Source organism: Thamnophis sirtalis, unplaced genomic scaffold, assembly GCF_051295495.1.
Source record: "Thamnophis sirtalis isolate CommonGarterSnake01/CBP01778 unplaced genomic scaffold, rThaSir2_p1.2 scaffold_1, whole genome shotgun sequence".
NCBI lineage: Eukaryota > Metazoa > Chordata > Lepidosauria > Squamata > Natricidae > Thamnophis > Thamnophis sirtalis.
The window spans coordinates 53,418,075-53,445,894 of record NW_028261381.1 but is presented as its reverse complement, the minus strand read 5'-3'; the positions used below and the strand labels follow the sequence as shown (position 1 = coordinate 53,445,894).

Below are 27,820 nucleotides of genomic sequence, written 5' to 3'. Positions count from 1 at the left end.
CACACACCCATATTCTGGGTTGTCTTAGAGATGCATTCTTTTTAACATGTAAATAAGTTTTCAACATGTCTTTTTATTTTTCATGTTATATGTAGGTCTCAAGAGACCCCTATAGATGGCCAACCACCTGCACTGCCACCTAAACAATCTAAAAAGAATAGTTGGAACCAAATTCATTATTCACATTCACAGATAGAATTGGATAACCATATAAATGAAACATATGATGATGATTCTTCCTCGTCTCCTGAAAAATCTACTGTAAGGGGGTTTTTCACACTTGTTTGATTGAAATATATTAAAACAGTACATATGGCTTATGTACATTGATTTCAATTATTGTAATTAATAAATCTGTTAAATGATATTCGTATGTTAATTTGCGTTAGCTACATATTGGAGAGACAGTTTGATATAATGGGTAAGGTATCAGGCTAGAAACCAGGAGAGTTTTAGTCTTGCCTTAGGCACAAAGCTAGCTGGGTGACCTTTGGCCAACCACTTTCTCTCAGCCCTAGGAAAGAGGAAATGGCAAATCACTTCTGGAAAACCCTTTGATTTTGTCCAGAAGGGGGAAAAAGCTATATATTTCTGTTTTGTTTTTTTTACACACCATTCTTTCCTAGCAATGGGATACTGTGATAACCAATTTTGTGCTTGCATAATCATAACTCCATGAAAAACAATTGAGTTCCAATTATTAGAAGAAAAGAAAATAATCCGTTTAGAAATTATAGATCTTTTAAAAATTCAGCTGTGGCTCTTTAAAAGAAGTTGGCGTTAGTGTAAACAATACTTTGTTTGAGGGATCCTTGGTGCTCTCTGAGCTTGCTTGTTTTCTTATCGAGATTTCATTACCCAAATTACTTTGTTTTCATTTGCAGCCAAATGGTGGGATTCCTCATGACAATCTTGTTCTGATCAGAATAAGACCTGATGAAAATGGCAGATTTGGTTTCAATGTAAAGGTATTAAATTTTTTATTATATCTTTGGCTACTTTAATACTTTGAGGTTTTTTTTCATTTTTTCATTATTTATGTTTCTCTCAAAGGGTGGATATGACCAGAAGATGCCTGTCATAGTGTCTAGGGTGGCTCCCGGAACACCTGTAAGTCTGATTAGAGAAAGTTTGCAATGATGTATATGCTTAACATGCAGTACTTTGTTTAATTTTTTATTTCTTTACAACTGTTTTCATAATAGCGAATTCTGATGCATTATTTTAACACTGGAAATGGAAACTTGGGATGTAAGAATTATAATTTACTTTATATATATATCTACTCAAAGGAGGTCTTTTAAAGTTCCTAGTTATTAGTTTTGGGTTTTTTTAAGTATTTTATTGTATTATAAGATGCAAGTAATACATTATATAATTGAGGTACAGTGGTATTTATGTAATAAAGATGGTGCTTGCTTAACTAATTGATGCTAATGATCTCACTGCTGCCATAGTTGTTAAACAAATCACCCACAACTCTTAAGTGAGACTGTGACTTGTGATTTTACTGCTGGTGTCTCCATTGACTACTTGTCAGAAGCCAACTGTAAAGCATTGAAATGGCAGTCAGGTGACTATGGGATGCTGTGACAGTCCATTGGTTGTGAAGTGCCAGAATCTCAATCTTGTGACTTCAGGGATGTTGTGAGAGGCATAAGGGCAAGGTCTGGTCATAGAGTTACCTTTTCAGCGCCATCATAATTTTGAACAGACACTTATTGGGGCAGTTATGAAGCAAGGACTGCTTATATTAACCAGAGATTATTACTACTGTGATGAGTTAGGAAACTTAAACATTTAAAGATTTTATATATATATAAAAAAATCAAGTGTAGCACTAACGCCTGCAAAATGCATTAAATATAATGAAGGTTTCCATTTTAAGTGTAATCCTTAATATTATGGTCTTTGCTGTATTGTTACTAGAGGTTTATACATATTAAAAAATAAAAATAAAATGGAACATAAAAGAAGTTACTCATAAAAGTATATTGGTATTTTGGTTTATAATTTCCCCCTTCTTTTATACATTTATCAATTTGTAATATAAGTCAAGATGGTCCCTTGTTGTTTAATAACTGCTTGAAATTACAATGAGACCAGAATAAGTGTTTTATGACTAAAAAGCACTTCTGGATGTCATAAACTATTATTCCACACACACCTTCCCCACATTCACAAGAGCATATTTTGGGCACTTGGCATCAGTTCCCTTTTAGGATCAGGTTGTAGCATCCCATGGTCACATCACTGTGATTTCCGAAGTTTTTTTCCTCTTTCTGGCAAAAAAAAATACCTATTCAGAAAGAGGAGTTCTCATTTACTACCATGGCATTTGCTTAATGACCATAGATTCACTTAAGGATCATGATGGCTCACATAATGATAGCAGTAAAAATATAAAATCTGGTCATGTTGCTTTGATTTACTACCATAATAACGTAACTACTACTAGAAATCTGATACCAATTGCATTTGTAAGTCAAGGACCACATTTGTAGATTCAGTAGAACCTCTGGTCACGAACGCTTCTGACCACGACCAAATCGAGTTCCCACCAAAAAATTCACAATTTTTTTTCGCAGCCCATTTCCCTTTCTGCACCAATTTTTTTGTAAGTGCCAAATTTCAAAAATTAGGTCCGGGTCACGACCAAATTGGGTTACAACCAAAGTTACGGAATGAATTATGGTCGGGACAGAAGGTCTACTGTATTTAGGTCCCCTCAGATGCCATACTGTAAAGTATTTATACTCACCGTGCTCCAGCTCTATAATTTCCCAGCTCTATAAGATCTTATGTAATGCTTAATCAATGTGTTCAAAACACAGTGGATAAAGTGAATATTGGGTAAGGATGCAACATTAAGAATGGTATAGAAGGTGTAGAGAAAATGTTTTTTCTCTCTCAATATTTGAGTGTATTCCAATAAAACTGAATTCAGGGAACTTTAAACAGATAAAGAAAAATAAGTACTTTTCATGTTTTAAAATGTGATGATCCCCACTTATTTAGATTCTTTTAAGATGACATTACACAAATTGATGGAAGTCAGGATAGTCAGAGACTGCTAACCTTAACATTTGCCTTAAAGATCGGGCAGGGATAGATAAAGGATTATCTTTATTGTAGTTCAGTTAAAATCTCTATTGCATTAAATAGATTATTCTGTGCTTTGCTAGTGAACAGTCAAAATTTCTGTTTGTGATATGTGAATAATAGGTTAAATAATTACATCAGAGAATTCAGAAAAGTTACTGTACAATTTTCTTTTTTTATTGTTTTATTGTTTAAATGTATTTGCTACCTATCTTGTCATGGGATTACTCTTAAGTGGGTTACTATAATAAAAAGAAAGAAAATGAAAGTGTAAACAGGACAGAAATAAAATAATAGTACCATAAAATAAACAATGAAAAAGCAACACAACTAGAATATATCAATATGATAACCCAAAAATAGATGGGTGGGAAAGCAGGTAGCGAGGGTTTACTATCAGTCTAGTGTGGTACTCCTCCTTTGGTCCCCAGGTCAACCAGCAGAGCCAGGTTTTCAGATTCTTGTGGAAGGATAGAATGGTGAGAGCAGACTTTACAGGGTAGGATATTCCAAAGTGCGGGCTCTATGGCAGAGAAGGCTCGTCTGGATCCCAATATTTGGAGTTCTTTGATCAATAGGACCCAAAGTAGGCCCTCTGTGCTGGCATGAGTAGGATGGACTTGTCCTAATAGGACAAGGCAGTTCATCAGATAGAATGGACCTATCTTTTTATCCATCTCATTCACCTAGCTTTTCTTATTCCAGTGTCCAACTTTATTCTTAAACAGAAAAAAAATATTTAAGAACTTATTAGGACAATCTAAAGAAGTGTCAGAAACTTTTTTCTGAAAAGGCAATATATAAATATAAAAAGTAAATAATGAACAAGTAAGCAATATTTTTGTGTCTGTTCTTTTGATATGACATAAACTGATTATTTAACGGTTGTATTTAGATGTGTAACTCTGAAGTACATAACTTAATATTATGATACTGAGTGTACTCTTCTGCTTTTCCGCTTCAAACACAGCCATGAGGGAAATATTAAAAGCTTCTGTTATTGAATAAGTGTAGCTCAATCTGTTTTTGATAAATTATGGTTAGTGAAGAAAAGTCCATTTCAAAAAGTATTATTTGATGCTTTTACTTTTCACATGCTGCTACAAATCTGCAATTGATAAAAAAAGTGAAAGCTTCCAAAATCTTTCTCACAACTACTCCAGTGGGAAAAGTATATTAAACAAGTATGGACATTTGTACACTGGACTGTGATTTAGTATTATATCTAATTTTTCAGTATCTCCATTTTGTGTTTTTCATCAGTTAATTTAAAAAGAAAAGACACTTCTCATATCCGCTAGAATAAAACTTTGTTTCGTGTCGCAGGCAGATGTTTGTGTCCCTCGTTTGAATGAAGGTGACCAGGTTGTATTGATTAATGGCAGGGATATATCAGAACACACCCACGATCAAGTTGTTATGTTTATTAAAGCTAGCTGTGAGCGGCATTCAGGGGAACTTCTACTCCTTGTTCGACCAAATGGTGAGTAATTTTACCTGTACAAAACATGCTTCTTTTTTCCCTGTTACACTATGCTTTTATTAGAACATTTGTTCTTATATACCCATAGTTTTAATGTAATGTAAATTATCACCTGGGTTTCTGTATAAAAAAGAAAAATAGCCAAGTCAGTGTTTGCCCTCTAATAGGGTACACAATGTTTACATAGTTATGTGAACATTATATTTGTCCTAATCTGCTCAAATGTTGAGACTGTTGAACATTCTAGATATGACAAATTAATTCAACCTACACAATATAAGAAGGAATGTACTTTCATCTTTATGCTTTATTAGTATGGTGTAGTGGCTCAATGGTTAAGATGCTAGGCTTGCCGGCTAGAAAGCCAGCAGCCAGGTTCGAGACCCAAATGCCACGTGACAGGGTGAGCTCCTGTTCTTGCCCCAGCTGCTGCCAATCTAGCCGTTTGAAAGCATGCAAATGCAAGTAGATAAATAGGTACCACTTCATATTCAAATGTAGATAAATAGGTACCACTTTATTGAGAAGGTAACAGTGTCCATTATGTCATGGTATCCACATGACCACGTAAATTTATTCGGAGACTCAGTGGCCCTGAAATTGAGATGAGCACACACACACACACATCCTATAGTCAGCAACAACTAGGGGAGTAAAATCCACATGGACTCCTTGTTTTATTCCTTATTACTTTGGAATAATTGTTTAGTTTAAAAATACCACTTAGAATCTTTATTTAGTTCTATATACTGCATACATTTTTAATTTTTTTTTATTATAATAGTAAAATCATACACAAACTAAACTTAGAGAGATAATTTTACATCTGTAAAGATAACGTTTCCAGCTTATTCATTAATAATAATATGCATATATCTAATGTATCTTTTCATGTTATTTTTTCTCCTAAAAAATCCAGAAATATTTGTCTTTCCACTAAAGAAGAAATTCACTTCCCTGGAGCATTTTGCTACAATTTTGTATTCTCTTCATGTGTTATTAACTGAAATGAGTAGCTAGAAATTATAAATATTTTGAATGCATGTTTTCTAACAGTTATTTCTATTATTTCATTCAAATTTTATTATCCTTTGAGAACTCCCTTTCTTGTCTATTTCCTGCTTCTGATCTTTTCATAACCGTTTCTTTTATTATTTGTACCAATATATTGTTGCTCATCTTATTGTTTTTAATGGAAGTTACAGAGCTTTGTGCTTTCATCATTTTGGCAAAATGTATACTTTTTTTTTTTTTTTAAAGCTTCCTTTACTTTTATAGCTGCTTTAGCTCTGGGCAGTTAGTGTTCCAAAATTAAGAATGCTGTCTTACATTCATTTCTTTGGATGCAAGCCTCATTGAACCTAATGTGACTTATAGTCTGAACCAGTGCATTCTACGTTTAAGTAGCTCATTTTTAACTTTTTCTCTAAGCCAGATGAATATAACATTTTCTTAATGAACTTTTGTATAAACCATTGTGGTATCTTGTTGGCTGAGTATGAGATACTTAATTCTGGTTTATTGCTCAGTGTCAATATAGGAACATTTAGTAGAAAAATATAACTAGAAATAAAACTAGCTAAGCAGGTTGAAATTGCTGAATTAGGTCAACAAACAAGAGTGTATAATTTTAATCCATTATTTGTGTAGGTGTTTTGAATTCAATTTTCTATATCGTGGCTATTAGAAAGAAACTTGATTATGTATTCTATTTTAACTTGCCAAACTGTGCTAAAAGCAACATTAGTTTAAATGAAAACATTTCAAATTAAAAAGCAAAAAACCATAATTTCCTCCTCCACATTTTTTTTTCAGTTTTGTTTTTGTTCTAACCAGTATTAATAAAATATGCTTGTTTTCCACAAATACTGTCTGCCACATAAATGTCAAATGCATGCTGTTTCAGACAGGAAACATATGGAGCATAATTGTTAAATGATAATAACATGACATCTAGTAAAAATGACATTCTTTCTTTTTGCCTGCTCAAATCTTGGGTGGGAGATGCTTCTCTACTGTGTGATTCCCAGATCTACTGTAAAGGGTTAAAAGAATCCTCTGAAACAGATTTCAAGACTCTAAGGATAGAGAGAGAATAATTACCTGAAATACTTGCACTTCTACTGGACTATGCCATAATTCCTTCTGGGATGACTTATTCTGAATTTCAGAAGTTAGTCTGAGCAAGCCCCGAGTCATCTGGATTTCATAGTTGGCAAGCCTGCAAGGCGGCTCTCAAAGACTCCAGAGTCCTGTATTCTTCACAAGCAGATCCTGAGACATCCAGCGATGTCTATTTTTTCTAGCTGAGGATGAAGACTGAGTCTAGATACAGGATAATGGCATCTGGCTAAATGATGTAGATCATTTTGTTAGTCAAAAGTTTATATCTTGTTAGCTTTATTATTGCTTTGCAGAGAAGTTTGAAGAAATAACTGAAGGCTCCATGATGATAGTGGTGACTCATGAGTAAACCCTAATATGGACTCTCTTGATGTGAGGAAGGGCTGGAAAAGATGCCATGTTCCTTAGTATCAGGATACTTGATTGCAGATCAAAATCAAGGCCCACTTAAAGGTAGATAGGTTGTAGATGCTGACCCTATTTGGAGCATTTTTCAAGTTTTGCAAGGATAGTAAAAATTTCAAGAATAATATGCAAATGTGTTTGTTGGCATCTCGCCTTTATTATTTTTACAAATAACTCAAAACTGGGAACAATATCCAATACACCTTTCTCCTCTATTTTCCCCATAACAGTAATCCTGTGAGGTAAGTTGGGCTGAGAGACAGTGACCCAGCTGGTTTTCATGGCTAAAATGGGACTTGAACTTACAGACTCCTGCTTTCTAGCTTAGTGCTCATCAGTCACTGTCTCCCAGTTTAGAGTCTAAAATGGAATACCCAAAGAAGGGGAAATGGAGAAGGAAGGTGGAAAAAGAGCTCAAGCACCAGTTCTTATCTGAACAGTTTAGACAAAAAGTTCAGCAGTATGCTGCCAGCTGGCTATCAGATGGAGAGAGCCAAAGGCAGTGAGTTTCTCATGTAAAGTATTAAAATAGCACTACTTCTGTTCTCTCATGTTATTTTGAAGCTCATGTTTCTAGGTTCCTCTACCGATATATGCTAATAGTCATCTGCAGTAGAATTCTGTATACAAAAAGGTGCCACTTAAATCCAAACAAAAATTAATCAGTATCCTCACACCTAGTTTTATTCACAATATTTAGATCTTTTATACCATGCTGTAATGTCGCATTTTCAACAAAAGCATTGCCTAAATATATTTGTTTCCAAGCAGTACAACTTGACTCCTTGTCTTAATAATTCTGCTACTTTTGGTTTATTATAGCTGTTTACGAAGTAGTAGAAGAAAAGCTAGAAAGTGAGCCAGATTTCCAGTACATACCTGACAAGTCCCCACTTGATGGAATTCACCAGGATGACAATGCTCTGAGAGAATCAATGTTTCAACTAGCGGAAGGGCTTATCACTGGAACAGTCCTGGCTCAATTTGATGTAAGTAATTTATTTGTAGATATTATATTTGTCTGTGTACCTTCTATTTGAGAATTTTGGATTTTTAAAAAGCCACAGGTTCAATTTAGGGTAAGGAATATTTGGCAAACAATTTGCATTGCTTCATTGAAATTATTTTCTTAGATTAAAAAAAAACAGGATAGCATAATTATCCAATAATCTAAGTCCTCCCATTAAAGGAAAATTTTCAAATATAAATGTACATTTCTCCGAATGTTCCCTAGCTAGAATTGTATACATTCCCAATTGAATAAAATAAGAATATTATTATTCAGTGAGAACAGAGTTACTTTAAAGCTATATAAATATATGTATCCATTACAAAGCATATTGAAATGTAGATCTGCAAATGTAGATCACATATTACCTTGGTGTAATCTAAACTGCATGCTTTAAGGCAGAGGAAGATACTTTATTTTTTCAGGACTGCACTTTCAGTTTTATTCATTTGTTTGTTCTTTAATAACTGATATTGCAAAAAGGCCACATTTGTTCAGATGAATGGGAGGGAACAGCGAGAAATGCTACAATAGTGGCCTATCTTGTGTGGGAGGACCTTACAATGTTTCATGCCATTATCACCATCCATCTGGACTATTGTAACATATTGTACTTTGAGCTGTTTTTTAAAACCACTCAGAAGGTGCAAATAGTCCAGAACATAGCAGCCCATGAATTCACTAACATGAGGCTGTGCTGTGGACCAGTAAACTTCTGAGTGAAACTTAAAATGTTAGTTTTAATTTATAAAGCCTTTTAAGGCTTAGCCATCAGGGTATGTTTAGGACCCTGTGATTTCCCAACTTGAATCAGCCCAAACTATATGATTATTTCAGAAGAAGTAGCTGGTGGATTCCCACTCAGGAAGTGAAAGAGACAGAGGTCAGGAGGTGTTGCTTCTCAGTGACAGCGCTGGCTTTTTGAAAGGTCTCCTGGCTGAAATTAGGTTGGCCTCATTCCTAATTGCCACCCACAGAGAACTTAAAACAGATATTCCTATAGCGTTCAGGGACTGATGCCATTTTTAATTTTTGTATTTTTCAAAATATAACCATTAGTGTTTTATTACATACAATTAAAGGTCTTTAATTTGCAGAGCAAATTAAATGTAATAAACAAAGATAGATAGAAAGATAAAATTCTACTTTATAATATATAGGAAAGCAGGAACATATTGTGAATTGTTATGTTACTTGCACATACTATCTCATTACTGATATTCTGTTTTTGTTATCTTATTATTTGTTGCTATTTAGCAACTTTATAGGAAGAAGCCTGGGATGACAATGTCTTGTGCCAAATTACCTCAAAATATTTCCAAAAATAGATACAGAGACATTTCGCCTTGTAAGTACTTTTTTATGTATGAGTAAACATATTACCTTTAGTTGTCACTTGGAAAATAAAATGTTTATCTTTATTTCAGATGATGCTACACGGGTCATTTTAAACAGTAATGATGATTACATCAATGCAAATTATATAAATGTGAGTTGACATTTATATTTTTTTCTTTATTCCTTCTGTTTTCAAGGTAAAATAGCTTAACATTTTAGATGTAAAAACTATAAAAAATAGTTATTTGATTTATTTCAATAAGTTACACAGTGGTCATAGATGCAGAAACTCTTGCACATATTTTAATATATTTTCTAGCCTTCTCTTGAAATTAAGTTTGATCTAATAAAGAGCATGTAAAGTTTTGACATTTCTAAATGTTTTTTTGCAAATTTCTTTATTTTTAGATGGAAATTCCTTCTTCTAGTATAATCAATAAATACATTGCCTGTCAAGGTCCTTTGCCCAACACTTGCCCAGATTTTTGGCAGATGACCTGGGAACAAAGCTCCTCGATGGTTGTTATGTTAACCACTCAAGTGGAAAGGGGCAGAGTAAGTCCTCAATTGTAACTTTTACAACTAATAGATGCCAAGAGGCTGGCTTTTATTTGGAAATTTGTTCTTTCTAAACTGTGTCATTATTTGAGATTGAACTATTGCTTGATTAAATATTAAATATTGATATCAGTCATTTTTAATAATTTTCGCAACATAGATCACATTTTATAATAATGCTATGATGGTATGCCATAGCCCTACATTAAAGTGTTTGTGTGTGTGTGTGTGTGTGTGTGTGTGTGTGTGTGTGTGTGTGAGTGAGAGAGAGAGAGAGAGAGAGAGAGAGAGAGAGAGAGACATTTTACCTTGCCATGATCCCATGTTAAGATAAATTGCTGGTATTCTGCCAGTTCACACCGGTTCGGGTGAACCAGTAGTGGCGGCGGTGCAAGGCTCCACCCACCCACCCAAACGTCATCACAGACCTTCTGCGCATGTCCAGACATGTCACATGCGAGCTCCCACTACCGAATCGATAGTGAAGAAGAGAGGATACCATTACTGGTATAGAACTATGTACTGTTCACTCTTTAGAAACATTCACTACTAGAAAAAGAGGACTCATGCCATACATTTCCAGGAAGGTTGTCAAAATAAATTATAAATTGAGTAATTAAGTATAAATTAAGTAAGTCTTAAAAATAGATTTTTAAAATTTTTTAAAAATTTAAAAATTCTTAGTTTAAGAATAAGTCTTAAAATAACAAACTATGAGTTAGTCTGAAACTTCTTTTCTGAATGTTCAGGTTTAAAATATATGATGACATGGCTAAAAGATTTAGCCAAGCCATTCAGTTCAAAAAGTCATCTCAAGACATTGCATTAGTTACAGCTTTACGTGTTGATTGAATATTCTGTTTGTTCCTCTAGAATAAAAAAAATTAAGGATTTTTATCTGTGAGAACTCTTCTACTATATATTACTACATCTTGTATGTTCAGAGATTTTCTGGCCTATCAAAGGGCATTTTTACAAATGACAAGATAATGCCTTTTTTTCTCTTTAGCCTGGTCTAGCATGTGTACTGAGTTAGTTGTTGAGCAACATTTAAAAAGACAATAAATGCTATTGTATTTTTAAAAGATTTTGGAGGGGGCAAAAACCAGTACTAGTTGTCTTTTTTAAAAAAAAAACCTTTTCAAGGATGTGAATGATTATACAATCTGTATTTAATAATATTTTATGCTGAGCCTTTCATTTCTTAGTAACTGTTTTGAACAACATGTTGCAGAGTGAACAAATTAGTGATATCAAATTCAGTATTGTGATGCAGCATCAGTTTGGTGTAGTGATGAAGGCACCAGGTTGGAAACAAGGAGATTGTGAGTTCTAGTCACACTTTAGGCATAAAAGCAGTCTGAGTAACTTTGGACCAGTCACACTATGCCAATCAGTTTCCAACAGGTTGAAAAGCACATGTTCCTGTATTAAATGTACTTACAAAATGTGAAAGAACTTTATCCAGTTAAACCAAATCTAACACAGCTGTTACTAGGATTGGTCATCTGAAGAATATAAAAATGCATCACTATGTACCTTTTATTTTTACTTTATACCACTAGTTTCTAAAAGTGACCTGCATCATCAACATAAATGTCAGGCTCAATTATGTTCCATGTTGAGGACTACTAGTATGTAGAAACCATTTTAGTAGCAGTAGCAATAATAATAACATTGAAAAAATCACCACCAGTAAAAAGCAGCTTTACTTGGAACTGCTTACATCCTGATATCTTTAACACCAGCAAAAAACATAATCTGCCTATCCCAAGTCTCTGGGAAGGATTGATAGGTGGATAAAAATATCAAATCCAATCTAAACGGAGCTGATTATGTGACAAAGCATAATAGCAATAATAATAATAATTTGTTGACTTTAGGTAAAATGTCATCAATACTGGCCAGAGCCTGGCGGAAGCTCTTTATATGGGAATTTCCAAGTCACCTGTCATTCAGAAGAAGGAAATCCTGCCTATGTCTTCAGAGAGATGACATTATTTAACTTGGAGGTGAGACTTTCAGTCTAATTGATCCAATTTTGTGAAATCCATTAATTGAATTCAACTGAGGAAGAGAATATTTCTAGCTCCTGATTGAACTGTGGGGTCCTTGGTGTTCTCTGAATTTGTTTGATTTCTTACACGTTTCATTACCAAACTACATAACATCATCACTTCTAGGCAGGAATAGAGTTGGCTCTCGTTTATATACTAGTTGTTTGCACTGTCAGTGTTGGTGGAATGGTCTGGCCAGTTCTTTTTCAGCCTGTTGTTTACTGTTAGTTTGCTTATCTGAGTTAGTGATTCCTTGACTTGGGTATTCTTTACTTCATGATTGTTAGTCTAGTGTTACTCTTGGAAGTCAACTCGCCATATAACTTCATTTCTTCCATATCATTTTGACTTTTACTTCCCTGTCACAATGGAGAGAATTCTAAAGCATTAACATATTATTGCTAATATTTTATTTAAAACAAAGAAATAATAATACAATATCAGAAATTAATTTTTAATTATTTTGCTATTTATTGCAAAAAAATTAAAGAATAAGAAACGCTGATGTTTAATACTAACAGTAACAAGAAAAGCACATTAATATTAGCAGTACAAGAGTTAGATTTAGACATAGGGTAAAGAAACTATAACCAGGACCTTATAGAGAGAGGTGGTAATTGACTTATGACTGTTCGTTTAATGACAGTTCAGAGCAGGGGTGGATTTCAGGCGGTTCGCAGCGGTCCCCGCGAACCGGTTGGTCGGCGAACCCGGAAGTAAGTAACTTCCGGGAACGCCGAAGGGTCCACCCGCCCGCCCGCGTTTCTTACCCAGTTTTGACGAGTTCTGCGCTTCCACGCATGCGCAGGACACATACAGCGCCTGCGTGATCCTCCAGGAGCAGCTGGAGCATCGCACAGACGCTAGTATGCATGCGTGCACTGCGCGCGTGCATGAGGATGCCGCCGGCCCCATTCCAACCGAACCGGTTGGAACGGGGCGAGAAACCCACCCCTGGTTCAGAGTCATGATAGCCCTGAAAAAAATGGATATTCAAATACTTGGCAGCCATCTCACATTTACAATGGTTTGCCACATCTTGCGCTCATGCAGTCATGATATACAACCTTCTCAGCTGGCTCTGGACAAACAAAAGTAAATTGGTAAACCCAGATTTGCTTCACAACCAGAGTGAATTGCTTAATGATTACAGTGATTCACTTAACAACCACAGTAAAAATGAATTGTTAAGTGATGACTCAGTTAACTGTGTCACTTAGCAACTGAAATTCCAGTCCCAGTTGTGGTTATGAGTACAAACTACCTGTAGTCTGAAGGGGCCTTTCAAAATTTGATATTTTTTCCATTTATTATAGTTTTTTAGTTTTCAGATAGGAAAATTTTAAGTTGTAACATACTTACTTCATATGGTCTTGTGATTCCTGCAATAATTGACTGATATACAGTCAATTATATACATGTGTGTTGTATACATGTATGATATAATGTATGTTTTTGTAAATGCTCTGCTGAAAAGTGTTACTCTTAAAGAAGTAGATGTAAGAGCACAGCATCTCATTTGGAGCATTAAAAAAATCACTGAATCTGCTATCTGTTTCATAAACAAAGAGGAATGCCATTATCCATAAGGGTCTGTTCTGTCCATCCACTTCCCATTTGAAACAAATGGAAAAGGCCTTCAACCTGTGGACAGAGGAACATGCCGCTCATCAAAGTAATCTGAAAAGGTGCGTGGCTTTCTGTTTGAGCACAGACACATTTCGCCTTGAGTGCCTTCGACGGTGCCCTTGGCAATTCTGGTTACCCATCCAACCCTGAAAATGGCTAACTTTGAGTGTAGCACTGCCTCCTTGAACCAACCAATGGACCCTCTGCTGATGACTTTCCAAGTCATATACTAGTTACTATATCGTCAAGATGTTGGTAACTATAGAAATACTGAAATGCTCCAGAACTTGATTATCTCTGTTCCCATAGGCTGAATGAGTTAACTGTGATTTTGTTATCCATGTGTAAATGTTGGTGTGCAATCCCTATGAATACCAAGGCCTAGTTTTTCAGTTTTATCTCTAAAGGGAGCTAAATAAATTCTTTTTTAAAATCAGCTCAACAGTATGGTTGGTTTTACAATTCTATGGTGTACAATTGTTATAACCTCTGCCTGATCCTCTCCATGATTTTGCTTTTCATTTCATGTCTTGTCATTATATGTCACATGACACTAATAATTTAAAACACTGATGCGGAATTTACTTCAAAAGTTAAGTTTTAGGAGAATATTGAATGCTCACTTTAGAGAAAATATTGTGTCTCAATAGAAAAATGAAGATCGTCCGCTCACTCAGATCCAATACGTAGCATGGCCTGATCATGGAGTTCCTGATGATTCTAGTGATTTCTTAGATTTTGTATGTCTTGTCCGGAAAAGAAGGGCTGGGAAAGAAGAACCTGTTATTGTTCATTGCAGGTATTATCATTATGGAAGTTCCTGTGGCCTCTTTTCTAATGCCTTTAACTGATAATGTTATTTCATTATACAATGTTCTAATTAATGATGTGAGACACACAAAAGCTAGTATGACATTAAGATAAGCAATTAAATAAGATAATAGTCAATAATATATTTCTTGGTTACTTTTGAATATCCTGTGTTGCAATGGATACGGATAGCTCCCAACCTTTAAAAATAGTTGGGACCAGAATTTCTGTCACTAAGCAGTGTGGTCATAAAGGGAGATATCATGTGACCCCATTATTTATGGATGGCCATTTGCTATTCCCTGTTACCACTGTTAACCAAGAATCCTGAATCATTAAACAAGTACCCATCTCAATCCAAGTCATTCTAGGCATGGTCCCTGCCAGCCCTGAAACTCAGTAAGGCAGGGGACTGTCTCCAATTCCCCCTATTGGCCTCTCTCCTGTCTCTGCCCTTTTAGCTGCTCTGCAGCCTGCCTACCAGAGTGAGGAAGCAGCACCAGAGTGAGGATGTGCCAAAATGCCATCTCGGCTACACCTGCCACAAAATGAGGCAAACTGTACAGGAGTCCAAGCTCTATGTCTCTCCTTTTCTCTCCCCTCCCCCACCTCTAATTGGGAAGAAAGACCTTGAAGAGGGTTTAGTTCCTTGGAGCAAAACAAAAAAACCCACCCTCAAAATGGAATTTTTTGCACACGGGGGTAATGCAAATAAGAACACCAACCATGGGAAAGTCTGGAAGAGGTTTCATCTAATGGGAAAGCCGAGGGGTGTGTGTGCACAAGGAGCCATGTGCAGGAATGCTATGGTTGATTATTTTAGCTGTTATGAAATTATGTCATTATTAAAATAAATAATGAAATCCTCAACACGCCTGTACTTTTAAAAAATGTTTAGTTTTCAGAGTTACAAGGTAAATTTCCCAAAATAATCTACTTAAAGATGTGCCAAATTATTTTCAGTGGTAATTTATTTCCCAAGGGTGCTTTTTCAAGAGGCAACTGGACTTTGTTTTTCTTTGAAAAAGCACCTTTGGAACAATTATGACCTGGATGACTGAGAATCTCCATAGACAGTGGTGATTTATGTAAATTATAGAAATCTTTTAAAGATTTTAAAAGTATTAAATTTGAAAATAATAATATTTCTCTCCTTTGCAGTGCAGGGATTGGACGAACTGGAGTTCTTATTACAATGGAAACAGCAATGTGTCTTATTGAATGTAATCAACCTGTTTATCCTTTGGATATTGTAAGAACAATGAGAGATCAAAGGGCAATGATGATCCAAACACCTGTAAGTTGCTAAACAGAATAAACTATTACCGATAGTATACAGTTAGTTTTTGACTTTTGACCATAACAATGACTAGAAAATTTGTTGTTGAGCATTGCAGTTGTTAAGTGAAGCATTGCATAATCGCACATGATAGTACCAGTAGTAATAGGTACTTTGAATGCAATCCCAAAACAATTGGAGCACCACTTAAACACCATTTGCAGAAATTTACGTGGAACAACCTACATGCTCTGACAATACCCTTAACACCATCAAATAATGTCTGCCTATCCCAGGTCCTTGAGAAGGTCTTGATAGGTAGATAAAAGTGTCAAATGCAGCCTAAACATCTGGCTGATTGTGCAACTCTCCATAATACCAAAGTCTTACTGGTATAAGTTATTGATAGTTGTTTTATACTGTATTCCAGAACAGTTGAATTTTATATACAGTTAACTGTTCCAGAAAAGACCATCTGAAATAATTATTTTAAATCATGCTAAAATCAGTTGCACAATCAGACTTGTATTTAAATAGTCTTTTCCTAATTATGCAATCACATATGGTAAAAAGATACTGTCTTAAGACAGCAGATGCAAGTGGGGGGGGGGATCTATTTACCCAAGATGATCCATTTGAATTTTTGCCAGTTCTCCTTCTTGCTCAGTTTCTTTGCTTCATACCATATTCTTCTAACAGTTGAGTAGATTTTAAAAGAGACATATGAAGGCAGAAAAGCCCACTGCAAACATGTTGCTTTCATTTGTATGGATTCCCACCATGGGTTTGCAACTCTGTTTTGCATATAAGCATATTAAGCAAGACTTCACATTTGAAGACATGCCAGATTCTTATATTCTGGTGAATTTAATCTTCAAAAAAACTATGTATTTCACATTGCAGCTACCTATAATCTCCTAAAAGCAAAATTGTTTGCTAATGGATAATTTTCAGCACACAATTGAAAAATATGTTAGTCCTATTTGGTTCCTTGTATTACTCACAGTTTTCTTATGGGGTGTGTTCCTTTATGTTTCTCAGGATAACATGTCATCATAGAAATATAGGCTTTAATTCAAAGAGTTTACTAGATACTACTGACTAACTAATAGTTTTAGGAGGAAAAGACAAAGAACAAATACAAAATCAGTATCTATACCATTTATATCTTGTAAGTTTTTTTTGTCAAAACATTATCAGTCATGTGTTACAGTTATTAAAAGAATGGTACTCTTGATTATATCAGTGTCTTCATTAAAATCTTTCTGTTGCCTAACCTTGGTTTTTGCCAAGAACGTTATTTGGGCAACTCATATATTTCTCTTCTATTCCATAACACACTTTTGTACATTCAGTAGAAGAAATTGGTAGGTTTCTTAGGTGAAAATATTCTTGCTAACATATTTTTCTGGATTAAGGGGTATACTTGTTTCAAATAAAGCCATTAACCATGCTTCACTATATTTAAAATATGTGAGAGGAAGAACTGTACATTAAAACTTAAAGTGAATTTTAATATATATGAATAAGCTAGTACACTGTTATTTCAGTTATATGGTGTTAGTAAAATTAGAATCAGAATTAAGTTTACTTTACCTTTGCAAATTTGCACATTTCCACATAATATCCACAAGATGGCATTATCTTATTTTGCATTGTTCTTATTTTCAAACCAGTATAGTATTTGAATCATATTTATAGATTCACCCTGTGCCATTAAAAATAGTACCCTGTCACAATCACATATTTTACTTGATTTGCTTATTTGTTTAATTTGTTTATTTAATGGAGTTATTTACTGTCCATCTGATAATGAAATGACTTAGACATTCCAGTAAGTATATCAGTAATTAATATATGCAAATTAAAATCTGAAAAGTTAGGTCTTGGAATAAAGGGCTAGTCATTAAATCTACAGAATGTTGCAGTGTAATCATCTTCAGGATGGATAACAAAAAGAAACAAGAAGTGGTTTTTTACATTAATATTAAAGATAAAACTAGTATAAGTTCATCAAGCAACACCTAGCTAACAAAATCATGATTTGGAAAGTAGTTTGTAGAGCATACAAACTAGAGCATACAAAATAGCAGGATAAGTACGGTTTTTATATATTATATATTAAAGAACCTAGAGTTCTTAATTCTATTAGTCAGGAAGAGTAATTAATAAGGTATTAAGCATAAAGTATACAAAGAGTATCATTCAGAGTTGGAAGAGTTCAGATTTGCTACTTAAAAGTTAAGAGTATGGAATTTAGATTCTGAGTACTACATTTCTCATTGGTGTTAAGAGTTTTAGATATTTAAATATTTTGAAAATTTGGCATGGTATTTTGAAAGTTTATTGTTAATCCTTAATTTTTTTCATTCCGCCACATAAATAATTGCACTTTTTTTTTCCAGAGTCAATACAGATTCGTTTGTGAGGCTATTTTGAAAGTGTACAAAGAAGAACTTGTTAGACCTTTAAAGACATCACTGAATAAATAGGAAGCAAAATATAACTTTCAGAGAAGATTCTACATAAGACACAAACTGTACTTGTGCTATAATGTTTCTTGAAAGAAATGATGTCTGAAAATAATGAAGAACTGAAAAGGACTTCAGCACTATTGCACTTTAAGTTAAAACTGAAAATCAGTCTCTAAAACACTATGATTTCTCTGTGTTGAAAGACTCCATTCATGCTTTGCTTCAAACAAGCCACAGATTTAATGAGCTCCATGAGTTCTGGATAATTTTCCAGACTTGGTTGCAGTGCCATATAGCCCTTTCGTTCGAAATGCTACAAAAAAGAAAAAGGAAAAAAAAAAGCTTGGAATACTTTCATTCTTTATTTGACACCTGTTTCTAAAGCAACAACAATACATGCAAAGCTGTTTCTTCCAATGCTAAAGTTGTCATGTTATTTGCTACCTTTTATTTTGGTGAAATATTAGCAATATTCCTTTTATTAGATACACTGCCTACTGAAGCAGCACATTTCTCCCTGTGCCCTTCTAGAATCTAACCTGATTACTAACGGAAGGCTGCAGTATGATCTAACCCAATAACAGCTGCATAATGGCCCACTGAACCAGCATTTTGTTTAGTTGGTATATGAACATTCTTTGTACTACTAGTTCTATTGCTGTTTCTCAGCAGATTATAGCACCAGTGTGTTCTGAAACATTGATGGCGTTACCTATGGGAATGAATGTGTGTACTTTGTCTTAACCCCTTAAGTGCCTTGAGACTTACAGTGTATGTCTTAATGGCAAGGGACTTTGGCCCTCAAGGGGAAGCTATCATTATAATTAGATTCACTTTGAAATATGATCCTTGGTGCTTAGAATATGGTACAGTAAGGGGTCAAAAATACTGTTCCTAAATACTGTTCCTTTTCTCTCTATAAGTACCTATGGGTACATTTTATTGTGGGTAGCAAAAGCACTCTAGCTATGAATTGAAATGGAAATTCTGACACATTCCTTTCAACTGGTAAACTGCTAGCAATTTATAACTGAAAGCCAATATATTGATTTAGAATTTGTTCTGTTTTTCCCTCGCATTGAAAAGTAGTAACTTGACTAAGATAACATTTTAATTGTATTGATCTTCTGCTTGAAATGTGGAGATCCAAGGTGAGATTTCCCTATCATAGTTATTTTCCTCCAAGTTCATGTTTGTTGTTTCTCAAGTCATGTTTATGTTTTTTAAAGAAAAATGTATCATTAAAGTTTTATCATTGTCCCCTGGAGCTTTCTGATAAGCTCTTTGGGTCTTTCTATGATATTTCATTCAGGAATTGGCATATACCGTTGGAATTAGCAGTATCTGAACAGGTTGCATATAGGTTTATTTTTTGTTTCATTCAAAAATGTTTCTAGGGCAGTTTAAAGCCCACTAGGCAATGAATAATTCTTCCTAGTTAAGTTGACAATTTAATTCTTTATGAACTTAAAATTGTCTGTAGTTAAATATTTTGATTTGCTACCAGGTTTTTTAAAAAACTGAGATATGCGGAATATGGAATGAGACTGACGTTTTTAAAATGCATTTGTGTGTGTGCGCGCGTGTGTATGTGCGCACATGTATAGAAAGTGAATGAGCATGTATGTATATGTATAGATATGCGCGCGCGCGCACACACACACACACATACTTATATTGTGATGGGAGAGATTTACAGATATTTCAATAGATGAGGAGGCACTTTCTCCAAATCCCCTTTTCCTGCTGTCAGTTGTACTTTCTTAGAACTTGTAGAGGGCTGGAAATAGAGGTATCTATTTCTCATAACCGCTTCCTCAGAGGGATCCCTCACCTTAGATTAAGAGTCTTCCATGGACAGGAGAAATTTCTGTATGTAACATGATGCATTGAGGAAATTCCCAGTCAGTTTAAATGCTATTATATAACCCTATGCCATGATGTGAAATGAAGGAGTTAACAAAATCTTTTAGAATTTTTTTAAACAGGCTTGTAAGCTAAGCAGTATTGTTTCTTCACAAACCAAATCTAGCATATTTCTTTAATAATTCTTTATTGCCTCCACACACATACACATACTACCATCAAGGAATTAATCAGCTATTCTTTTATTACCCATCTTGTGGTTCAAGCGAGATTGAATTTGAGTTTGAAACACTTCCACATTCTTAAAAGAGCTTTTTCCAATCTGTAGAAATGTAGTTGTGTTTTCACAAACTGAAGCAAATGTGAAATACACTTCTATTTCTGACAGCAGTGAAAGTGAAGGGCTTTTGATGGGCTGTTAACTATTCTGTAGAAATAAGAGATTGGAGAGAGGAGTTTCATGTGATAAAGTGCAATGTGGGAACAGGCGTCCAGTCTGAATCATCTAAACTTGCCTTACACGTTGGTGTAAGCAATGTAAACCTTTTAATGGAATGTCTGCAGTGGTGATTCTTACTACTGCTAGTTTTTGATAAATGCAGATAATAAATGTACATCTACTCATGGTTTGCTTAAAAAGAAGCTTTGTAACTGGAAAGTGGGTGTTGACTCACATACTATTTTTAATTGTCATACCATTTGCTGGTTATTTGCAAGGTTGGTTTGCATTTGGAACAAGTTAAAATATATTAAATTATTATACCTATTATACCATTAATTAAGCCACTTAATGATTTTACTAATATATGTATGATTGCCTCTCTGTAAGATTGTTGAAGGGAAAAATCTAGGATGGGTCAGCAATATGTATTGTTAATATTGTACATACACTCATATTTGTATGTGAGGTGGTCAAAGTAATTTAAATCTACAAGAAACATTGCCACAACAAGATAAGCATTGTTGTAGCAAAGTTTTGGTATTTGGTATATTTATACAACATAGAGACAGAAATTTTAACTACCTTAATGTCTTCCCTCCAAGTTGATTTAGGAGTTACTAATCCATGCCAACAAATACATTTTGAAATTATATTTCCTTGGTAGGGTCATAAACTATAGGAATTTAAATGCCTAAATTAGATAAATAAAATAATAAAAGTATCCTTATGTCTTTGAAATGAATATTCAAATTACATCTGCCCACTATGATATTAATATTTTACTACTATTTTATACGACTTAAAAGTTAATACTGCTAATTGCTTTGCATTGGGTTATGAGGATCTGCATCAAGCTGAAATGAAAAATATTTTTGTATGTGTTTCATTCTGTATAAAACATGAAAATGTGTTTCAGGCATAATATCATAAAAATGATAAGTGTTATGGATGTCAGATTTTATGGAGAAATATTTTCTTACTATTTGCTAAAAACTGGGGAGAAAAATTGTAACATTTCCTATTTTCTAATTCAAATCGCTTTCCTTGTAAATAAGAGCAATAGGGTAATAGTTTTGTGCCAATGTATTTTTTTTTAAATGTTGAAAATTATAACTATTTAAGGTACTTTTGAAGATTTGTTTCATGCAGAAATCTAGAACTCTTAAGACTTGTTACAATGGTTTTTGTTTTATTTTGCTATTTAAGTTGTGTGGATTTGGGGTGATGGGGTTATACCAAGTTAAATATGAAGTATCCATAGTCATTTTCTGAGGAATACAACTGGTTAATTGCAACAGTTATAAAAATCCCTCCAAATCTGAGTGGAATATGCATCTCTAGTGACAGAGCCATTCACCATTTGCTTATAGCTGAATATTGTGGGCATAGAAGCAGATCTCCTCAGATGCATTAAAATAGCCATGTCCCTATATTTTTATTAGTAGTAATAGTATGTGAAGAAAATTATTCTTGGTATAGTTGATGGAAACATTTGGACAAGTAACTTTAGTGTAAAAACTGGACTATGTTAAATTAGAGCATTACCTGCTGTTATAGAAACAATAAAGTCCACCATGTACTCTGCAGGCCAAAACATTTTACCATTTTAATTCACCTCCCCCTAAAATCATGCTGCAGTTTTCATCAACAGCTTTATATAAAGATTTCACAAACCTTTTCTACTTGTAAAATACACATTAATTCTAATATCTTCAAGTGTTATAATAGTAGTATCCTGCAATTAATTATTTAGAAATGCTGCTCTCCTCTAATCAGAAGGCCCAAAGTGCAAGTGAAGAGAGCTGGAGAGAGGTTTTTTAAATAGAACTAGTATAGGCGGCACTTTGTTGGAAGTACAAATTAGAAGGTAACATCTATGGGAGGTGCAATGAATTGCTTCAGTTGCAGCTGTGTAGGGAGGATAAGTAGTAGAGAGAAAGTGGGATATCAGAAATTTTTACATCTGGTGGAGGGCAAATTCCCTTATATTTTTAGATTCTGCTTAATGGATAAGATTACAACTATGCAGGCCTTTAGTTGGCAATGGATGATTCTCAGTTCCCTGGGAATCTTTTGCATGTCTGCTCCAGACACTGTATTAAGCCATATATGTTTCATTCAAGTGTCCCTCTTCACTGTGATTAAGCTGTCTACGAGGAATGGAGACATCTCGTACTAGTAATCTTAAAGTAATGTATAGTTGACAACAATCTCAAATTATTTTGATTTCTACGTGTTTTAAAATTATATCCGTACATCTCCACATGATGTAAAGCATATTGACCAGAATATTGTCTGCACATGTATTCCACCCATATATAAGAGTAGTATGTTGAACCATACAGATTAACCCCCTAAATAAATAGAAAGTGTATAAAGTGGCAGGAAAGAATTCATCTTGCACTAGTTATTAATAAATTTCTAAATGTTATAAAAAAGCAGAGGACCAGAAAAATTCTTCTTCCAGAATCCCTATGAATTTTTACAATAAGGCTTTTTGCTGAAGAAAAGTTCCAGCAAAGATATTTCCTCCTCTGTATGCAGCCATTCACCATTTGCTTATAGCTGAATATTGTGGGCATAGAAGCAGATCCTCAAGATGCATTAAAATAGCTATGGTAGTGATTTATAGTATATCTAACTGAGCATAAAAATAATTTTGCCAGTTGGATTTGCTTCCAAGCAAATGAGTTGAGAAATGCCTTTTGAAAGAGATGCCTTAATTCAAATACAGTGACTTGGATCTAAAGATACCCTTGGCATTTGTGAGAGGTTTTTAGATTGCAGAAGGGGATTCCTGCAATAGCCTTCTGGACACCTTCCAAATGAATCTAGAATCCAAACATCCAGTGGATTCCCAGATTGGGAAAAGTTGCTTAACCATTTCAGTTTACTGTTACTACAGATCTGTGCCACAACACATGCCAATGGTTCCTAATATTCAGGATGGAATTTAAATTCAGAAAGGTCTAAACGTGCAGGATTTTTTAACTCCGTCTATTATATTCTGGGGAAATGATCTCATTTTTCTGATAATGCTGCGCGTTTGTTACAAATCTGTTTTTAGTGATTGAGTGTGGATTGGTTAGTTTTAATATGCAGCTGCCATGTTTTCATAAACATGGAAGATAAACTTTTTCAGTTAGTGCTATTGTCACATGCTGCAAAATAAGGAATACGGTACAAACCTAAATCATCTAGTTCACTGTAACATTTAAATAGTTTATTTTAAAAATGGAGAGACATTTAAAACATGGGAATTGCTAGAAGGGACAAACTAATATATTTGTTTTAATTTAATTCTGTTATAATGGCTAAGCTAGAAATGCAAACCAAAGCTAAAATACTTGTTTCTCAATCTTCTGAGTGGAATAGCAAAAAATAGGGGGGAAAAACCATCTTGGTTTGGATAATTGCCTATCTGGAGCTTTGAAGGTTTCATTCCCCAGGTTTAAATATTCTTTCATATAAACTGCAATCTGGGTCATTAGAATATTTAAGGAAATAATTTCACTGACTTTATGGTAAAATTATATTGCCTTAAGTAAAATGTTACTGTTGCGTAACTCCTACATAAAACTTTGAAGACCACTATACTAATATTTTGGAAAGTATTCCCCTGGGAAACAAAAGTGGATACTTTGGAAAGTAAGAGTTTGACAATATTTGCTTACTTTTTACTTTATTTAACATCATTTCACATGTATTTCATTTTTATCTAAATTTCTTAAAAAGTTCAAAATAGTAGCACTTTATATAATGCTTTACTACTGACAAACTTTTTAGATAAAACAAATGTATTATATGATTAGAGAGATGTTTAACTTAATGAGAGTTTATTGGGGTGATTCCTAATGTGAATGCTTTAAAGCTTACCTTTCCTTTTGCTTCCATCCATGTTAAAATGCATTAACTCCAAATTCTTAATCTTGCCATCTTCCAGATAAATACTTAATATTAATGGTTCTGTATCCATTATAGTGCTAGGACAGCATATTTCATGATATAGCAATGCAGTTCTGAATTGCAACACCTTTTTTCAAATTTAGTTTCAGAATTGTAATAATCAGCAATGAGATTAAAATATCCCCACAAATAGTTATCAGGTTTTTTTTATATTTAATTTTCTCAGTATCTGCTATTTGCCATAAATGAAAAATTTATAATGGCCTTGGATCCAGTAGTGTACAATTCAATGTCTAGTTATTTAGACATTTTCAGACTTGGGAGACCTTGGAGGAAAACCTCAAATGCAGCTTAATTATGAAAGCAAAAATTACTGAAACTTTAATATAAATGTGGGAAAGATTTACATGCCCACGAAATGCTTTGATTCCTGTTTAGCATTTTTGCATTTCTTTTAAAATCTATAAATCAGCAAAAGTTGTTTGTAGAGTAAGTAGTGCACAAAAATAATTTTAAGAGGGGAAAGTTGCAATTTATATAGGTAAAGTCTATAATAGAATTGGAGATTCTAAAACAATTAGCACTATGTTGTATTGTATTCTATTGTTTAATAAACTAACCAGTATGATTATTTCCACACATTAGAGGCTGGTTTCATGGGTAATGGTAATATGGAGATTAACTAATGATGCGATTCTCCAAGCAAATTCTAAAACAATTTTGTGTTTATGTGTAGGATTTCTTTATTTCCTTTTTTTCTGGCACAGGTGCTATTCTGTATGTAAATAATAAAGGATATAAAATTTAGTGTCTGGATCATATCCACTGTTCTATGGGTGGCCATATTTATTTTTTGCTGGAATGAATTTGCATGTATTTTGTGATTTTGTGTTGTCCAGTCTATCTGGATCTACACTGCTCAGTGAATGGGCTTTGACCATCTCATTTATATCTAAAGCCAAGATAACTGGCCATCTTTTGTTCATTGTGCAAGTTTGTTCTCATAGAGATTAATTTGTCTTTGAACTTGCGTGTTTTCATTTTTTAGAAACCAAGATAATTCAACTAAGAGCCTGTATATTAAATAGCAGGAAATGTGGTCCATTTAACATGCACTTCAATTTGTTTAACACGACAATGTGGAAAGAATTCATCATTCATCACTGCAGCTACTGTATGTGTTAAAAGGGCCTTATATATTTTGCCTGCATTGGAGTTATAAGGAGAGTCCTCATCATTAATAAGGTACACTAATGATATACAATACCAGCAGCTCCCAGAAGAAAATAAATATTTAACATTTAACAAATCTTGTTTTTAGTCTTAAGAGCAAATTCCTTCTATTATGTGAAACCTATGCTGTTATACATATTTTGTGGATATATTTAATTTTGATTGACAAATAGTTGTCTAGGTACAAACTTGAAAATATATAGTTTACTTGTGAATCTTAATTGTTTAATTGCAAAATAAAGATGTGCTTTAGTAAAAATGTTAAGTATTTTTTATTATGAAAACCTGTGTCTTAATTATGCTATATTACTCCCTATTATTTGTATAAATTTTGGAAATTCTAGGTACTTATTTCCTTACAAATAGGAATTCATGCTCCGTGTAAGTTTGCACATACTTGCCCCCAACCAGCACTGAAACTGTATGTTTAATCCTACTTCTATTAAAAAGTACGAATGAGATGTTTTATTCTGGGCCTACCCATTGCTTTTTGGATTACTTTTCCCAGCATCTTATTCAGAAGCCAAGTAGATTTTGAAATGAAAATGATGAAAATAGTCTTGTAATAGGTATTTTATTTATGCTTATATATTAGACCAATAGATGATGCTCAAACCAGCTAAGAAACCAGAAAATATAAACAGTGTAATTCATACTTAAAAACACCAAATTTAGCTCTACCATAAGACACTCATATTACACTTCTAACTTCCACTGCTTTATATTACTGCATATCTGTTTTTAATCTCTATTATGTAGCTCCAACAATTTGAAGCAGCTAATAAATTAAATACAGAATTACAGTGGAGCAAAAAAGTATTTAGTCAGCCACCAATTGTGCAAGTTCTCCCACTTAAAAAGATGAGAGAAGCCTGTAATTGACATCATAGGTAGATCTCAACTATGAGAGACAAAATGAGAAAACAAATCCAGACAATCACATTGTCTGATTTGGAAAGATATTTTTTTTGCAAATTATGGTGGAAAATAAGTATTTGGTCAATATCAAAAGTTCATCTCAATACTTTGCTATATATCCTTTGTTGGCAATGACAGAGGTCAAATGTTTTTTGTAAGTCTTCACAAGGTTGGCACACACTGTTGCTGGTATGTTGGCCCATTCCTCCATGCAGATCTCCTCTAGAGAAGTGATGTTTTGGAGCTGTCGCTGGGCAACACGGACTTTCAACTCCCTCCAAAGGTTTTCTATGGGCTGAGATCTGGAGACTGGCTAGGCCACTCCAGGACCTTGAAATGCTTCTTATGAAGCCACTCCTTTGTTGCCCGGGCGGTGTGTTTGGGATCATTGTCATGCTGAAAGACCCAGCCAAGTTTCATCTTCAATGCCCTTGCTGATGGAAGGATGTTTGCACTCAAAATCTCACAATACATGGCCCCATTCATTCTTTCCTGTACACAGATCAGTCGTCCTGGTCCCTTTGCAGAGAAACAGCCCCAAAACATGATGTTGCCACCCCCGTGCTTCACAGTAGGTATGGTGTTCTTTGGATGCAACTCAGCATTCTCTCTCCTCCAAACTCCACAACGAATTGTGTTTCTACCAAACAGTTCTACTTTGGTTTCATCTGACCATATGACATTCTCCCAATCCTCTTCTGGATCATCCAAATGCTCTCTAGCAAACTTCAGATGGGCCCGGACATGTACTGGCTTAAGCAGGGGGACACGTCTGGCACTGCAGGATCTGAGTCCCTGGCGGCATAGCGTGTTATTGATGGTAGCCTGTTACGTTGGTCCCAGCTCTCTGCAGGTCATTCACTAGGTCCCCCCGTGTGGTTCTGGGATTTTTGCTCACCATTCTTGTGATCATTTTGACCCCATGGGGTGAGATCTTGCGTGGAGCCCCAGATCGAGGGAGATTATCAGTGGTCTTGTGTGTCTTCCATTTTCTAATTATTGCTCCCACAGTTGCTTTCTTCACACCAAGCTGTTTGCCTATTGCAGATTCAGTCTTCCCAGCCTGGTGCAGGTCTACAATTTTGTTTCTGGTGTCCTTGGACAGCTCTTTGGTCTTCACCATAGTGGAGTTTGGAGTGTGACTGTTCGAGGTTGTGGACAGGTGTCTTTTATACTGCTAACAAGTT

At 34.5% G+C, this 27,820-nt stretch overlaps 1 protein-coding gene across 4 annotated transcripts in view; it reads left to right on the top strand.

Annotated features, from left to right (window-relative positions):
- The window catches only part of PTPN4 (protein tyrosine phosphatase non-receptor type 4), a 117,148-nt gene extending 92,027 nt beyond the window's left edge, over positions 1–25,121 (top strand). For 3 of the 4 annotated variants that reach the window (XM_087712147.1, XM_087712150.1, XM_014068203.2), the window contains 12 exons: positions 96–261; positions 885–968; positions 1,054–1,110; positions 4,429–4,585; positions 7,937–8,103; positions 9,381–9,471; positions 9,551–9,612; positions 9,870–10,016; positions 11,903–12,031; positions 14,356–14,504; positions 15,677–15,812; positions 18,200–25,121. In XM_087712147.1, the coding sequence (XP_087568273.1) occupies positions 96–261; positions 885–968; positions 1,054–1,110; positions 4,429–4,585; positions 7,937–8,103; positions 9,381–9,471; positions 9,551–9,612; positions 9,870–10,016; positions 11,903–12,031; positions 14,356–14,504; positions 15,677–15,812; positions 18,200–18,286 (1,432 nt within the window). In that variant the 3' untranslated portion in view covers positions 18,287–25,121. The remainder of the gene's footprint in view (positions 1–95; positions 262–884; positions 969–1,053; positions 1,111–4,428; positions 4,586–7,936; positions 8,104–9,380; positions 9,472–9,550; positions 9,613–9,869; positions 10,017–11,902; positions 12,032–14,355; positions 14,505–15,676; positions 15,813–18,199) is intronic. The other variant, XM_087712155.1, reaches the window with a different exon arrangement.
- The last annotated feature ends 2,699 nt before the right edge of the window (positions 25,122–27,820 follow it).